We start from the raw sequence: 17,520 nt of genomic DNA, 5'->3' as shown, positions 1-17,520 counted from the left end.
TGGACAAATTGGACTCAGGTATGCGTCCCCCTGCCTTCTACAGAATTTAAGCACAAGGGGGTCAGATTTAAAAATGAAAAACAAGAAGTAGTATGATATGCAAGAGGAATTTTATTAAAAATTTAAATAAAGCCACAGCCCAGCCTCTCGGTCTAAATGACAGACACTAAAAGGACAATTCCAGAATGAATATTGCAATGGAGAAGTACAGCATGACACACAAATGTCAAATCAAGTTTATTCGTTTTTTTTGTAAACGATAATGTTATTTATTGCAGAGTTTGAAAGAAAAACATTTAATCTCCTACTGCACAAACCTCAGACACAGAAAGTAATTCATTGAGAAATAAATCAAGAGTTATTCAAAAGCCCAACTTTTCCCTTAGTAACTTGCGACACAAAATACTAATTAACTGTGCGCCCGTGAACAATATTGAGCAGAGATCAGGAGGAGAGGAATGGAAACTCGCAACATGTTGCCGTTACGCACAAAGACAGCAAGCTAGGCACACTGTTGATACTAAGACTGAAGGTTATGTGAAGCAGCAATTAAATCAGAGAAAATAAAAAAATCCACTGCTCACTTGCGTGTGTACACACACAGTCATCACACTCAAAGTAACCCAGGAAAGCTCCTGTACGGTCACCTTTCCACACCATTCTCTGTCACCCGTTGAATCAGTGCATATCCAAAGCAGGACCGATAATTGGAGTCTGCCGACATTCAGTGCTGAGGCCTGCTTTGGTTTTGTTCATTGCCTGCTCCAGGAGGAGAGGCGGTCACAAGCTCCTCTTCAGTTTATCGCACGTTGAAACAAAAGTATGGGTGAGGGGTGGAAACAACACCCAAGAGACTGGGGCGGACAGTGAGAGAGAGCTGTTCACAGCCCTGTAATTAAATTGGGTACAGAGCCCCCGGGGTCTCCCCCCTCTCCTGCCCTGAAGCAGATAGCATCCGACTACGCTACAGGTCGACTGCACAAGTCTCATGGCCAATAGTCAAGGCCTTTCCCATCACACACTCCCAGGGCAGGTACAGCATGGGTTAGATACAGAGTAAAGCTCCTTCTACACTGTCCCATCACACACCCCCAGGGCAGGTACAGCACGGGTTAGATACAGAGTAAAGCTCCCTCTACACTGTCCCATCACACACTCCCAGGGCAGGTACAGCACGGGGTTAGATACAGAGTAAAGCTCCCTCTACACTGTTCCATCAAACACTCCCAGGACAGGTACAGCACAGGTTAGATACAGAGTAAAGCTTCCTCTACACTGTCCCATCAAACACTCCCAGGACAAGTACAGCATAGGTTAGATACAGAGTAAAGCTCTACACTGTCCCATCACACACCCCCAGGGCAGGTACAGCATGGGTTAGATACAGAGTAAAGCTCTACACTGTCCCATCACACACCCCCAGGGCAGGTACAGCATGGGTTAGATACAGAGTAAAGCTCCCTCTACACTGTCCCATCAAACACTCCCAGGGCAGGTACAGCACGGGTTAGATACAGAGTAAAGCTCCCTCTACATTACCCCATTGGAAAAGGTGTGCGATGAAACCTGCCCCCCCCCCCACGTTCACTCTCTGCCCCCCTCATCCCGCTCACCTCTTGCCCGCCCCCCCCCACCCCCACTACTTACCCCTTGCCCCCACCCCCTGCTCACCACAGCAATTACACTATTCCAATGCCAACATGGGGAGGAGAAAGGGTGGAAGGAAGTAGAGGGCAGGAATGGGGAGTACCATATGGGGGGGTGTTGGGGTATAAGCTAGTCTTGAGCCATAGCGAATCAGCAGCCCATTTTGCACCCGGACCCGAGACCAATTTATAGCCCCCGCCCCCACCATGGTCCGACTGTCCTGCCCCGTATGGATCTGGGTAACTGGTGCTCGGGGGAGCAGAGCTAAAATCAGGAAATACACAGCATCCAAAGAGAAGAGGCTGGGATGAAACTCCCAGTATTTTCCCCACCTTTACTCTCTGTATAAAAGGGGCAGGTTTGCCCCCCGGGGGGGTGTTTCAGTCACACGAACACGACGGCAGCACAGGACGGTATAATCACACAACTCTGCAGAAGCTTGTGATTGGTTTACTGCAGGAGAGACACAGACAGACATTGGGGGAGGGGGGAGGGGTCACAATTCCCGGGTCCACCCCGGCTCACGGAGTCCGTGCTTTACAAGAAGAAGGGAACGATCGGGGTACGCAGAGGCGGGTAGTCACGGAAGTCCTTCAGGTAACTGCGATGCTTCCCATTTGCCCAGATCGCCATCTGGATGAAGCCAACCAACGTAAACAACGCCACTGGAAAAAGGAGGGAGAGAATGAAACCTTTAACAAAAGCAGGATCAAAGTCCCTCCCGCCAGACCCAGTAATGCCCTTATACCGCACGCACCAGACAGTCCGGTCCCCCTCAGCCCGGGTCCACCACTGTCTCACCGCCCGGCACTAAACCCATCCACCGGGGCACAGATTGCATCACCGGTACGCTTTTATCGTCACCAACACCTTGGCTGCCCGTGCTTGCAAACATCGCACCACCACACCTACACCGCGAATATGCAGTCTCCAGAGAATATAACCGCTACACCAGCAAAGACCTGCCGATCCAGGTCGACTTGAACAACCTACCACCAACCCGTCTCAAATCTAGGAGGCCGTTTTGGACCATTGCTGAAGCCCTTCAGCGATCTCCTCAGCCTTGATGACCGATGGCGAAATGCTTGGAAGAACTGCGACATACGGAATGGATTCCTTATATAGAGGACCCCACAGTACAGCCTGAAGGATCAAACCTTCCTCGCAAACAGTGACAACCATCAACCGCCTCAGAACCGGTCATGGTAGATGCTGCCTCCTTCTCCACAGGTGGAAGATTGAAGCATCCCCATCATGTGACTGTGGAGCTCCTAATCAGACCCTGGAGCACATCATCGAGCACTGCCCTCAGAGGACATTCACAGGCAGACTACAAGATATCCACGCTGTTACACCGGAGGCTTTGGCCTGAATATCCAACTTGGATATTGACGTTTGATTTGCTTTGCTAGTACAATATGAAGGAAGCTGAACAGATTGGATCCAAACTACTCAGCGGTAACCCCAGCATGGTCACTGCCCCTACACCTTCTACCCTCTCGATCGCTGCAATTTCTGCCCTGCACAGTAACCACAGGAGGTGGTGAGAATGATGAGAGGAGAAGAGAAGAAACTTTAAAACGGAGAAGAGGAATTTCTTCTCAGAGGGTTGTAAATCTGTGGAATTCGCTGCCTCAGAGAGCTGTGAAAGCTGGGACATTGAATATATTTAAGACAGAGATAGATAGTTTCTTAACCAATAAGGAAATAAGGGGTTATGGGGAGCGGGCAGGGAAATGGAGCTGAGTCCATGATCAGATCAGCCATGATCTTATTGAATGGCGGAGCAGGCTCGAGGGGCTAGATGGCCTACTCCTGCTCCTATTTCTTATGTTCTTATGAAAGAGTAAGGAGAGAAAAAGAGAAAAAAAGAGAAAAAGTACGTACGAGGGGCTCACAAACTTCTTCGACACCAGCTGTTCCCTTGCCCTGGGGACACTGTATTTTCAGTGTTGCAGTGGTCCACGGGGGTGATACTAGGAGGTTGGGGGAAGTAGAGTGAGAGCGCAATAGGGAGCAGTTAAAGGCAGTTTCTGGCGATGAATTGGCCGAGTCCAGTATCTCACCCCACCTCCACCACAAACAGCTTCCAATAATGTTCCCATCCAAAGCTTCTCCTCGCTGGACTTCAACACTTTTGAGACAAGTCACAGCCAGGCTCAAACTGTTCCGATAGATTTGGAGACGGGCAATGAGACCCAACCAACACTGTACGGGAGAATCCAGTTATCCAATGATGCCATTTTCAGGATACAAACCACAGGACACGACCACTAAAGGCCACACTCCGCTCTGTCGCCAGTGTCTTGCTGGGCAGGGAGGTATAATAATGCTGCCCTCCTTTAGGCTCTTTCACGAGGAGAAAAACCAGAGTCGGTTTCCCAGCCTTGCCCGACATTCCCGCATCCACATTTCCCAGCGGGAGTCTCTGGATATTGACCCGGAGCAGGAACCCCGTGCCTGTATACCCCCCTCTAACCTGGGTACACAGAGACTAGTGGAGCACCCAGGACAGCCCTGGGACTCCGTGGCTGTGTGTTGTACAGAAGGAGCAGTCACTCATCGAGGCGTGACCTTACCTGGGAGACACTGGGTCATTATAGTGAAGCCAATCCAAGACCCCACCTGCAGAGAGAGAGGGAGAGTGAGCTACACATTACTCATTCACGTCGGATGCTGTATCTTCACCAGAAGTCCCTTAAACCCGCGCGCCGTAACTAATCAACCCATTGGCGGGTGTGAAGATGGTTGCGGCCATGTTCCCTTTAAGCTGCGGGCTGCACAGCTCCCTGCAGCCAGCCCACTGGCTTTTAAATCGGACAAACCTCACAGCCCCTTAAAGGGGCCGCGCACCCAAACAGAAATTACGGGGAACATTGGTCACGGCCATGGAAGGAGTGTTCACGTCAAGTTTGGCCCGTCAATCAGCCTGCGAACTCTTCCACCACTTCACACTGCTGGCCAAGGGAAGATACGAGAAACACATGGATTTCATTTGTAAAGACTCTCGGAAATTGCGTCTCCCGAGCGTTCAGATACGTTGACGTGTTTCACACTGGATCAGATCAGTAGCTGCACTCCCCAGGGTTCCGAGAGATGAGCGACAGAGATTCAAACCCTGGGATTCCCCTCGGTGGCGGCAGAGCACAAAATCACCGGCACATTAGGTCACCCGCAGCCTTTTCACCCAGAGCCTGCAGTCACATTATCTCCAGTCAGCAGCTGCCGATAGACTGAAAATAAACGCGGGGATCATTTAAAATAAAATCGGTCTCACGTTGCGGTAACAGGAAATATTACATCATTTCCCCATCAGTGCAAACTGGGACACCTGTCAGCAAAAGGCTGGGGAGAATGTTTGGCTTTGCTCAGATCGCGAGCTGAAATATTTCAAGGTGGCAAATTCAGCAGCAGGCACTCCGCTCACAGGTCTGTCTGTCTGTCCATGTCTCTGTCTGTCTGTGTCTCGGTCTGTCTGTGCACGCGTCAGTCTGTGTCTCGATCTGCGCGCGCGTGTCTGTTCATGTGAGTGCATGTCTGCGCCTCTGTTTGTCCGTATGCACGTGTCTGCGTCTCTGTCCGTTCTCTATGCGAGGATATTTTTTAAAATACATAACTAAAGCAGTGAGGTACTCAGTCCAGCCCGGGTGCCAAGCAGCAACTGACCAGCAGATGGCAGCGATGAGTTCAGTGTAGTGGCAGGGGACTTACCTCATACGTATAGTTAGGACAAGATACCAAGAGGAACAGCCAGGTAAAGGGGTTCTTCGTTGGGAAAGGAATCCTGCGCGCCTTGGAGCCTGGAGGGAGAGAGGAGAAAGAAGATGCAATGATTTCAACTGTGTTCATGACGCCTGCATTGGCTGCAAAGCGCTTTGGGACATCCTGAGGTCGTGAAAGATACTATATAAATGCAAGCATACTGCGCAGCCCACACTGCGATATGTGCGCGCACTAGGCCCGTGCAGCAGAGCAGGTTCCCAGTCATCTTGGATAATCCTTGCCACTGGACCAAGACCTTGCTCGGTCAAGCCCGTGTGGTGGCTGGTGTGCAACGGCCACAACACGTTGAAAAAATCCACGCACAGGCATCTTCCACCCTTCAACATGTAGTTCGGGATCCGGAATATTAGGTCCTTCATTGAAACACCTGTGAACTCATCTCTTTTTTTGGCGTGGAAGCAAGTCATCCTCAATTCGAGGGACTGCCGATGATAAATGCAAGTCTTTCTTAATAATGTGGGAGGACAGCTCCTGTCATAAACCCCCTCAACATCTTTTGAAAAGTACAGGAGATAGTGGAACTGCCTCCAATATTGCTTTATTATAAATCCCCTGGGAGGGCAGATGCACCAACGTTAGCGTCCTCGACCAGGCCAACATCCCCAGCATTAAAGCACTGACTACACTCGATCAGCTCCGCTGGGCAGGCCACACAGTTCACATGCCAGACACGAGACTCCCAAAGCAAGCGCTCTACTCGGAACTCCTTCACAGCAAACGAGCCCCAGGTGGGCAGAGGAAACGTTACAGGAACACCCTCAAAGCCTCCTTGATAAAGTGCAACATCCCCACTGACACCTGGGAGCCCCTGGCCAAAGACCGCCCTATGTGGAGGAAGTGCATCCGGGAGGGCGCTGAGCTCCGAGTCTCGTCGCCGAGAGCGTGCAGAAATCAAGCGCAGGCAGCGGAAAACCAGTCCCACTCTCCCCTTCCCTCAACGACTGTCTGTCCCACCTGTGACAGGGACTGTGGCTCTCGTATTGGACTGTTCAGTCACCCAAGGACTCATTTTAAAGAGTGGAAGCAAGTCTTCCTCGATTCCGAGGGACTGCCTATGATGATGATGATGATTGGATTGCCAGAAAACGTTTGACCAAAGTTCCACATGAAAGGCTTCTCAAACTATAAGCTACAGGAGTCCCTGGTGGATCATGGGCAATGTTCCCACTAAGGTGCGCGGGAGGGCATCAATCGGGAGGGCCTGCGGAGGCCACTCACAAGCTGTTCCGCTAGAAGATATTACGCAGTGAATTTAAAGGGACCAAGCATGAATAAAAATATTAGAGGCAATATTGGTCACGGCGATGGATAGGAAGTTTGTTCAAAAGAGAGAACATAAGATAAGAAATAGGAGCAGGAGTAGACCATAAGGCCCCTCGAGCCTGCTCCGCCATTCAATAAGATCATGGCTGATCAACGACCTCAACTCCATTTTTCTGCCCGATCTCCATATCCCTCGATTCCCCCAGACTCCAAAAATCTATCGATCTCAGCCTTGGGTATTATTCAGAGACTCAGCATCCACAGCCCTCAGGGGCACAGAATTCCAAAGATGCTTCCGAGTGAAGAAATTCCTCATCTCGGTTTTAAATGACCGACCCCTTAGCCTGAGACTGTGCTCCCTAGTTCTAGGCACTGCAGCCAGGGGAGGGCTGGCTGCAGAGAGGATATTTCCACTTATAGGGGAAAACTAAAACTAGGGGACATAGTCTCAGAATAAGGGGCCGCCCATTTAAAACTGAGATGAGGAGAAATTTCTTCTCTCAGAGGGTTGTAAATCTGTGGAATTCTCTGCCCCAGAGAGCTGTGGAGGCTGGGTCATTGAATATATTTAAGGCAGAGATAGGTGGATTTTTGAGCGATAAGGGAGTCAAGGGTTATGGGGAGCGGGCGGGGAAGTGGAGCCGAGTCCATGATCAGATCAGCCATGATCTTATTGAATGGCGGAGCAGGCTCGAGGGGCTGTATGGCCGACTCCTGCTCCTATTTCTTATGTTCTTATGGGAAACAACCTCTCAGCATCTACCCTTTCAATCCCCCTTCAGAATCGTGTATGTTTCAATAAGATCACCTCTCATTCTTCTAAACTCCAGAGAGTATCGGCCCATTCTACACAATCTCTCCTCACAAGGCAGCCCTCTCACCCCAGGAATCAATCTAGTGAACCTCTGTTGTACTGCCTCCAAGGCAAGTATATCGTTCCTGAGACAAGGAGAGTGGGATGGAGGAGGAGAAGGGAAAGTGTTGATTGGGCAATCTGCAGGGTCAGTGCATTGCTGACTGTTGCAACTATTTAATTCTCAGATAACACTAAAATAGAATAGGGACAGCATTAGAGGCAGTTAAATTTGCAAAAAGGCTTACAACATTTGTACTTCGAGTGTGCTTATTACATAGAGACATCTCAGAGCACTGTACACGGATATAACTGCCAAGATAGATCAGCTATGCAACAGGGCAGACAATGTTTAATACAGGCAAAAACGTTAAATGGAAGAGAATCGGCATCTGGCACTTGAGAGTGAACAGTAAACTTTTAAAATGCTGAAGCAATGTTTAAAAACCCAACAGAATGTCGGGTTATAAAGTTAGGAGAGTCTACAGGAGGTGTTGCTGAGGTTTTAGAACACACTGGACCGATCTCACTTGGGCCTGTATCTGGTCAGCACACTTCCAAAGGGATGTGGGTGCATTGGGAGTAGAGAGAAACAGAAATTTACAGCGCAGGAGGAGGCCGTTACGGCCCATCGTGTCCGTGCCGGCCGACAAAGAGCCGCTCAGCCCTCGGTCAGCAGCCCTAAAGGTTACATATAAACCTATGAACAATGGCGGAAAGGCAAAGAGCACCCAGCCCAACCAGTCCGGCCCACACAACTGCGACACCCCTCGCATCGAAACATTCTACACTTCACCCCAACCGGAGAGAGGAGCAAATAGGGGGAGAGTTATGAAGAAAGAACACTACAGACTGCCCCATCGAGACATTAACATTTTAAATATACAGATAAATGAACCTGGAATATCACTTCAGGATGGTACAACCAGGGGTCACAAAACAAAACAATTTCTTTATTCATAAAGAACGCTCAGCCTGGAATTATTAGCGAAAAGATTTACATTTATATAGCACCTTTCACAACCACCGGACGTCTCGAAGCGTGTTACAGCCCATGAAGTACTTTTAAAGTGTAATCACCGTTGTAATGTGGGAAATGCGGCAGCCAATTTGCGCACAGCAAGCTCCCACAAACAGCAATGTGATAATGACCCGATAATCTGCTTTTTTATTGTTGATTGAGGGAAAAATATTGGCCAGGACACCGGGGATAACTCCCCTGCTCTTCTTCGAAATAGTGCCGTGGGATCTTTTACGTCCACTCGAGAGCAAGAGCGAGAGAGAGCAGACGAGGCCTCGGTTTAACATCTCATCCGAAAGACGGCACCTCCCTGAGCACTGCACTAGAGTGTCTGCCTAGATTTGTGTGTGTGTGGGGGGGGTATTGGAGAGAGCGAACTGACAGCATGTTGACAGGCGAGTGTTGTGGGGAAAGAGGACGGCTGGTCTGCTTTCTCAGCCATAATTTCTGGCTGCTGCTGTTGTCTCATTAACCGGGGGACTGCACCATCTACGGCAGTCGAAGCACTGAAATAGTGATGGCAAAGGTTTGACATTCCTGAGGCTGTGGTGATCTACGAGCAAGGAGAACATTTGCTGACTGACTGAAGTGTCTAGTTAACTGGTTTCACGAAAGGTTGAGAATGTAGTTAAATAGCTTACGGGATCCTGGGCTTCATAGATAACAGGGATAAAGTACAAAAGTGAGGAAATGATGATGAACCCGTATAAAACACTGGTCTGACCCCAACTGGAGTATTGTGTCCAATTCTGGGCACCACACTTTAGGAAGGATGTAAAGGCCTTAGAGAAGGTGCAGAAAAGATTTACAAGAATGGTTCCAGGGATGAGGGACTTCAGTCACGTGGACAGACTGGAGAAGCTAGGCTTGTTCTCCGTGGAGCAGAGAAGGTTGAGAGGAGATTTGATCGAGCTGTTCAAAATCATGAGGGGTCTGGGCAGAGTAGATAGAGAGAAACTGTTCCCATTGGTGGAAGGGTGGAGAACCAGAGGACACAGATTTAAGGTGATTGGCAGAAGAACAAAAGGGGACATTAGAAAAAACTTTTTCACGCAGCGAGTGGTTAGGATCTGGAATGCGCTGCCGGAGAGGGTGGTGGAGGCAGACTCGATCGTGGCTTTCAAAAGGGAGTTGGATAAGTACCTGAAAGAGTTACATTTGCAGGGCTACGGGGAAAGGGCGAGGGAGTGGGACTGGCTGAGAGTCGGCAGGGGATCGACGGGCCGAATGGCCTTCTGCCGTGCTGGAACCTTCTATGATTCTAATCTGTGGGCCAGCAGTGGGCCCAATATGGGGGGCGGGGGGGGGGAGAAGGCGAAGGAATGGAGAGACCTACACCACTTGCAGTAGGACAACAGGCCCGGAAACCAGCTCACTTCCACCGTGATCCCACAACGGCCTTTGATGATAATAATCGCGATGCTCGGTCACATGGCAAGCTGATCAGGGCTCGGTCACAAATCAAGCTACTTAATATTTGTTTAAGAGCAAGACACTTCTAGTTTCCATATTATAAAAAGGAGAGAGGCGCACTGGAGACGGTCTCAAAAATATTTACAAGGATGATACCAGAACTGCGAGGTTATACCCAACAGGAAAGGTCTAACAGGCTGGGGCCCTTTCCTCTTGAAAAGAGGAGGCTGAGGGGTAAGCTGATGGAGGTCGTTATTATAAAAGGGGTGTGGATAGGATAGACAGAGATGATGTTTCTACTTGTGGGAGACCAGAACTAGGGGCCATAAATATAAGATAGTCACTAACAAATCCAATAAGGAATTCAGGAGAAACTTCTTTAACCAGAGAGCGGTGAGAATGTGGAACTCGCTACCACAGGGAGTGGTTGAGGCGAACAGCATGGATGCATTTAAGGGGAAGCTCAATAAATACGAGGGAGAAAGGAATAGAGGGATACGCTGATGGGTGGAGATGAAATAAGGTGGGAGGCGGCTGGTGTGGAACATAAACACTGGCACGGACCAGTTGGACCGAATGGCCTGTTTGTGCTGTAAAATTCTACACAATTGAACGTAAATTAGCAAAATTAAATGAATTTCCCCTTCTCAGGCAGTTCTGAATATTGAGGGAGGGAATGAGTTCGAGGTCTATAAAGGTCCCAGGAACGTACAGATCAGTGCAGGAGAGAGATGATGCTAATTACTGAGCCTTTTAAAATGGTTTTCTGCCGAGCTCGGGCGGTTGGGAGCTCCCGACTGCGGAGCCACACGAGCCGCTGTGAACGTTTGTTTTATATTTGCGCTGCTTCTGGTCCGTTGTCAGGAGTCACCCCGTCACCGTGCAAGGCCACTGCATGGTAACAGTGCAGCCACGGGGAGTACTGACCACCTCCCCAAGAGACCTCCAGCTCTCTGTCTGGTTTGTGAGTGCACAAAGAGGATGCTATTTCTAGCCTCAATCTCCTGTACACGAAGAAGCATTTTATATAGAAGAACATCCCGGGGAATTCGACAGTAGGGGTAAAGAAGGGTGCGCGCACAGTTGGAGACAGAGGCTCTCGATGGGAGGGAGAGGTACCCTGTGGATACAGACTGAGAACTGGAGGTCTCTTGGGGAGGTGGTCAGCACTCTCCGTGGCTGCACCGTTACTGTGCAGCGGCCCTGCATGGTGACAGGGTGGCTCCTAACAGACCAGAAGCAGCGCAAATATAAAACAAACGTTCACGCGGCTCGTGTGGCTCTGCAGTCGGGAGCTCCCAACCGCCCGAGCTCGGCAGAAAACCATTTTAAAAGGCTCAGTAATTGGTACCATCTCTCTCCTGCACTGATCTGTATGTTCCTGGGACCTCAAACCTCTGGAACTCATTCCCTCCCTCAATCTTCCCTCCCTCCGACAATCTACAGGGGTTTAAAAGCCAAGCTTGATGTCACCTCACAATTACCTAGCCTTCCCGTTCCTTCTCAACCTCTGCTATATTGGCTCTTCACCCCACATTGTCAATTTAAAAACAGTTAACCTATTTTATCATTCGTCAACACGGGAGCTGTTCGAGGAACTGTCTGATCAGAAACACTGAGGCAGATCACAATCCCCTTTCAAACAAGTGGCTCGTACCTGAATAAATTCTACAATTCATAAATTAAACTACAAACGAACAAGTTTTAAAAAAAAATATATAATAAATAAAAGCAAAATACTGCGGATGCTGGAATCTGGGATAAAAACAGAAAACACTGGAAATCTCAGCGGGTCAGGCAGCATCTGTTGGAGGAAGCAGAGTTAACGTTTCGATGACCCTTCGTCAGAACCGGAGAGTGTTTGAAAAGAACATTCTTAAGGAGCACTGAAAGGGGGAGGGGAGGAAAGAACAAAAGGGAAGGTCTGTGATAGGGTGGAAGGCAGGAGAGATTAGAGAGACACAAGGGATGATGGGCCGAATTCAAATGGTAATGCCAGGGGTTAGAAAAACATTAGTGGAGATAGGGTGTGAATGGTGGGATTATGACCAGCTGCCATAGTTTTTTTTAACCCGCTCCTTTATTCCTCATTTTGGGCAGTCCGACGACAAACCAAAAAACCTACTGGAACGGCGCATGCGCAATTACTTCCTGTTCGTTGGCAGCAGTCGTGTCCGCACTGTAATCAGCACTTCCTGTCGGCAAAACACTGGAATGGCCCGCTCGCTCCCAATTGGCCCGAAGGTCAGCGAGCGAGTTATCCCAGCTGTTTGGGAGTGCCAAACACGGTTACATTCGGCTGCAAGGCTCAGGGCGGAGTCTGCACAGGAAGAAACCCCAGTGATTGGAGGAGGCGGCGAGCAGTGGGGCAGCACTGCGGCTCCCACAGGCCGAGATCAGCTCGCAGCACAGACTCGGCAATCCAACCTGGGGGCCCTTCCTGGCTCCTGTGGGCCAGTACCCCGTGATGCATTCAATCAGGGAGCCATTGGGGCACTGTGGGGAGGGAGGGAATTACACACACGTATAAAACACAGGGCGTTTGAAAGACATTATTCACTGTTTTAGACGTTGAATTTACAGCACAGAAACAGGCCATTCGGCCCAACTGGTCTGTGTTTATGCTGCACACCCTACTTCATCGAACCCTAGCCTCCCTTTTAATGCCTCTATGCTATTTGCCTCAACTACTCCCGGTGGTAGAGTTCATTTAAAACTGAGATGAGGAGGAATTTCTTAGAGGGTTGTAAATCTGTGGCATTCTCTGCCCCAGAGAGCTGTGGAGGCTGGGTCATTGAATATATTTAAGGCAGAGATAGACAGATTTTTGAGTGATAAGGGAGTAAAGGATTATGGGGAGCGGGCAGGGAAGTGGAGCTGAGCCCATGATCAGATCAGCTATGATCTTATTGAATGGTGCAGCAAGCTCGAGGGGCCAGGTGGCCTACTCCTATTTCTTATGTTCCACATTCCCACCTCCCTGAAGTTTCTCCTGAATTTATTACATTTATTCGTGACTATCTTATATTTATAACTCCTAGCTTTGGATCCCCCACAAGTGGAAAGATCTTCTCTATGTCTACACTATTAAAGACCTCTATCAGGTCAGCCCTCGGCCTCTGCTTCCTAGCGAAGAGCACCCCAGCCTGTTCAGTCTGTCCTGATATTTAGAACCCCTCAGTTCTGGTATAATTCTTGCAAATCTCTTATGCACTCCAGTGCTTCTATATTCTTTTTGTAATATTGAGACCTGAACTGTGCACGGTATTCCAAGTGTGGTCTAACCAAGGTTCTATACAAGTTTAACATAACTTCTCTGCTTTTTAGTTCAATTCCTCTAGAAACAAACCCGGGAGGAGATAACCAGTTTGAACGGTTGAGACAGCAAGTGTCCCAGAATATTCATTTTGCAGAGACTCTCCCGTGCCGATATTCAAGGGGTAGGGGTTGCAGCCACTCAGAATGCAGCGCGGCACCCGAGGGGTTAATCGAGTACTGCCTGCTGTTATCGGGCTGTCAACAGGCCACCTGTTTGAAAGGAATACGCCGCTCGTTTGGATAAGTAAATGCTCCAGAATCCTCGGCATCAGAATTCGTGACACTCAACCGGGCCAGGGATTAATTATAAACAAATTAGCTTTAATTAGAGCAGGAGATCGAGTTACGAAACCGCCAGAGCTTAAAGCTGGCACCAAAATCTGCATATGGGCCTTCGCTTGGTGTGACAGTGCTGTGCTTTCCTCCCAACACACTCGGAGTCGGTTTTGTGCATAGGGGGAGTGCAGCGAAGGTTCACCAGACTGATTCCTGGGATGGCAGGACTGTCGTATGAGGAGAGATTGGGTCGACTGGAGTTTAGAAGAATGAGAGGGGATCTCATTGAAACGTATAAAATTCTGACGGGGTTGGATAGACTGGATGCGGGGAGGATGTTTCCCCTGGCTGGGAAGTCTAGAACAAGGGGTCACTGTCTCAGGATACGGGGTAGGAAATTTGGGACCGAGATGAGGAGAAACTTTTTCACTCAGAGGGTGGTGAACCTGTGGAATTCTCTGCCACAGAAGGCTGTGGAGGCTAAGTCACAGAGGGAGATAGATAGATTTCTAGACACAAAAGACATCAAGGGGTATGGGGAAAAAGCGGGAATATGGTGTTGAGATAGAGGTTCAGCCATGATCATATTGAATGGTGGTACATACTCGAAGGGCCGAATGGCCTACTCCTGCTCCTATTTTCTACGTCCATGTCTATGTGCCCCCTCAGAGACACACACCCACCTCGCACTGAAAAGGAAAGGCTGCTGCACACTCTCCGAGATACAATACTGCCTTTTCTTCATGAGGGTTACACCCTATTTTCCCTTGGGTATTTGCTCCCTTCTTCCCATCTCACCGTGGTGTAGGGACTGCCCTGCGATGACACCAGTATTTACGTCCTCCATCGAGACAGGGAAGGACTTGCCTCTCTTTCAGGGGTTTAAAAATCAGACCCAGCTTTCGTACCGAATTTCAAAATAGCAACTGGTCACCCGTGAGACACAGGTTGCTCGATCTGGATGACCAGGTGTTCAAATCCCTCCATGGCTTCGACCCTCCCCATCTCTGTAACCTCTTCCAGCCCTACAACCCTCCTATCACCTCTGCGTTTCTCCAATTCTGACCTCGTTTGTCCCCCACTCCCTTCACCATTGGCGACCGTGCCTTCAGCTGGCTAGGCCCCAAGCTCTGGAATTCACTCCCTAAACCTCTCCGTGTCTCTCTCCTCCTTTAAAGAGGTTCCTTAAAACCCACCTCTTTGACCAAGCTTTCGGTCACCTGTCCCAATATCTCCTGACGTAACTCGGTGTCAAATTTTGTCTGATCACAGAAGTGCCTTGGGATGTTTTACTATGTTAAAAGGTGCTACATCAGCGCAAGTTGTTGTTGTTGTAAATCAGTACAGAAGCTGTGTCTCGCGTACTAATTAAAATTGTAACTGGTTCATGGTAAGCGGACGACGTGTCCATACTTACTGGTCGGCCATTCCATACAGTAGTGTGCTGTGTTAGGTCAGTGACCTTGACAGACTGTCTCTGGAGGCTTTGTATCCAAAACATACAATGGATGCTTCCTCTCAATATCTTTCATTCTGTCTACAATTCTGGACTCCGGATTAGGTATTTGCATCATCCACATCATTTTTATCTTAATAAATTATAAGAGAGCGTGCCTCATTGATCAAACTTATTTTTTTAAAACAGGGTATATTAGCAGCTCCTGGATCAATTCTCCCGTTATTAGTCTACAGCATTACATTGTCAGTTCCTTGCTCGTGTTTCCATCGCCCCTGGCCCGGGGACAATTCCTCGTGGGTTGTATCATCCACCTGCCCCCGGTTGGAAAGGCATTCCCTCCCCCTACAGCCTCTTAAAGGCAGTCATGGGCCTTAAAAAAAATAAAAGGGGCAATTTCGGCCCTAGTATATAGAAGTTTACTGGAATTTTTCTTGGTTGTAACAGTGACATAACATGCCATTCATTGGATAAAGTGTAAGGGGAGGGTGGCATGGCATCAGGTGTACACAGGATAATCGGAGTCACATATAGGCCAAGACTGGGTAAGGACGGCAGGCTTTTCTCCCCAAAAAGGACGTTCGTGAACCAGTTGGGTTCTTACGACAATCTGACACGGACACTTTTACCGAAATCACCTTTTTATTCTTTAAACGGAGCTGAATTTGCAAACTGCAAGTTGTGGGATTATAAACTCACATCCTCTAGATTAATAGTCCGGTGACAGGACCACAATACCACCGTCACCAGTTTAACGCGGCAACACGTCATGTACTGTCTCACCTGGCGGCCGGAGGTTCCTCAGTGCGACGTGGATCGAGAAGTTCCCGATCTGGCAGAACTGTAGGAAAGAAAAAGGAAGAGGAGATGTGATCAGCAGGAGCTGGCGGAGGAAAGAGGCCGGTGAGAGTACGGCCCCCAGCGGTTACAGCGGCCTAGCGCGGCAAGTTCTACCAGCTCCACCGCCACTCGATACCGGATTAGCGTCACGGCCTGAGGGGCAGTAACCAGAGCGTGGGAAGGGAATCAAAGACCAGTGACATGGGTTAGGATATGCCGATAGGGGTGGGGGGGGGGGGGGGAAGATGAAGTAGGGTGGAAGGAGGCTACAAACAGCGGCACGGAGCAGTGGGACCGAACGAACTCTTTCTGTGCTGTAAATTCTACACAATACGATGTTTCCGAGGCCCCCTCCGTGCCACATCTTAGCGACAGTTCAGGCGTACAGCAAGTGCCCTGGAACTCGATCTATGCATGCAGTGCTGTTCAGACACAGTGAGTGCAGCCTCCTAGGTGGGAGATCGGCCAGGGGTTTACTCCTTTACTTTCAGTCAGTGACTGTGTCTCTCAGCCATCCTCCTCAGGAACCCGCTCCGAAGCGCCGGTTAGCACTGCTCCAAGTCCAGCCACTAGGGGGTGCGGAAGAGCGGCTTGGGACACCACCACCCCCTCCCCACCCCGGATTGCCCCTCCCCATCCGTTTGATCGCACGTTGCATAACAGGGAGGAGTCGGGGTCGGTCTTTACGATCGATGAATAAATGCACTCCAACGGTGGGGCTGTCTCTGAAACAGAGTTCTCAAACTAAACGTTAGTATCAGGTTGATAGACAATTACTTTGGTCACTTTACTCAAGGAGGCAAGAAAAATAAATTAAAATGGAAATAATTAAGAGAAGTCCTGTAAAACTCACGTGATCTGGCTACATAAACAGTATAAAACTCTAGAGCAAAACCACCTCAATAACATTCACTTATAAAACAACAAGCCGCAGTTTCCAGATATCGGCGGAAAGGGAACTCACCAGGAATATGACAAGGGCCACTTTCACTTGTCTATCTCCATAAGCTGAAACAGGAAAAAAAGAGTCAGATTATCAGTGCGATTCTCCAAAAGGGACTTCATCCCCCACTGCCCCACGATCATTTAAAGGGTGTTGATTGATAACCATCAGAGGCCTCAAACAGCCGGAACCAGGGCCTTACCTGTTGCAAACAGCCGGAACCAGGACCTTACCTGTTGCAAACAGCCGGAACCAGGACCTTACCTGTTGCAAACAGCCGGAACCAGTGTACCTTTGAATTTATACAACACCTTTAATGCAGTGAACCAAGGCACTTCTCGGGATTGTAATCAGACAAAAAATGGACATCAAGCCAAAGAAGGAGCTATGGGGAGAGATGATTAAAATCTCTCTGGCCAAGTGCTTTAAAGAGGAGAGAAAGGGAGAGGGGTTTAGGAAGGGAATTCCAGATTTTGGGGTCTCTTGAGCATCCCTGATTATAAATCGCTCAACCACTGATGGTTGTGCCCTCTGTTGCCTGGGCCCCAAGCTCTGGAACTCCCTCCCTAAACCTCTCCACTTCTCTTGCCTCCCTAAAACCTTTCCTTTAAACCTACCTCTTTGACCAAGTTTTTTGTCATCTGCCATAATTTCTTATGTAGCTTGGTGTCAAATTTATGACTTATAACACTCCTGTGGAGCACCGT

The 17,520-nt window shown here is 49.1% G+C and overlaps 1 protein-coding gene across 1 annotated transcript in view; it reads right to left on the bottom strand.

Annotated features, from left to right (window-relative positions):
• Positions 1-1,652: 1,652 nt before the first annotated feature.
• Positions 1,653-17,520, bottom strand: part of LOC139237852 (very-long-chain enoyl-CoA reductase-like) — a gene marked incomplete at its 5' end in the record, with an annotated part of 42,469 nt that continues 26,601 nt past the window's right edge. The window contains 5 exons of the mRNA XM_070867076.1: positions 1,653-2,312; positions 4,227-4,272; positions 5,359-5,447; positions 15,814-15,871; positions 16,835-16,878. Of these exons, the coding sequence (XP_070723177.1) occupies positions 2,185-2,312; positions 4,227-4,272; positions 5,359-5,447; positions 15,814-15,871; positions 16,835-16,878 (365 nt within the window). The remainder of the gene's footprint in view (positions 2,313-4,226; positions 4,273-5,358; positions 5,448-15,813; positions 15,872-16,834; positions 16,879-17,520) is intronic.

This window comes from Pristiophorus japonicus, chromosome 24 (assembly GCF_044704955.1).
Source record: "Pristiophorus japonicus isolate sPriJap1 chromosome 24, sPriJap1.hap1, whole genome shotgun sequence".
NCBI lineage: Eukaryota > Metazoa > Chordata > Chondrichthyes > Pristiophoridae > Pristiophorus > Pristiophorus japonicus.
The sequence above is the reverse complement of the archived record's forward strand: the minus strand, read 5'-3'. Positions and strand labels throughout refer to the sequence as shown.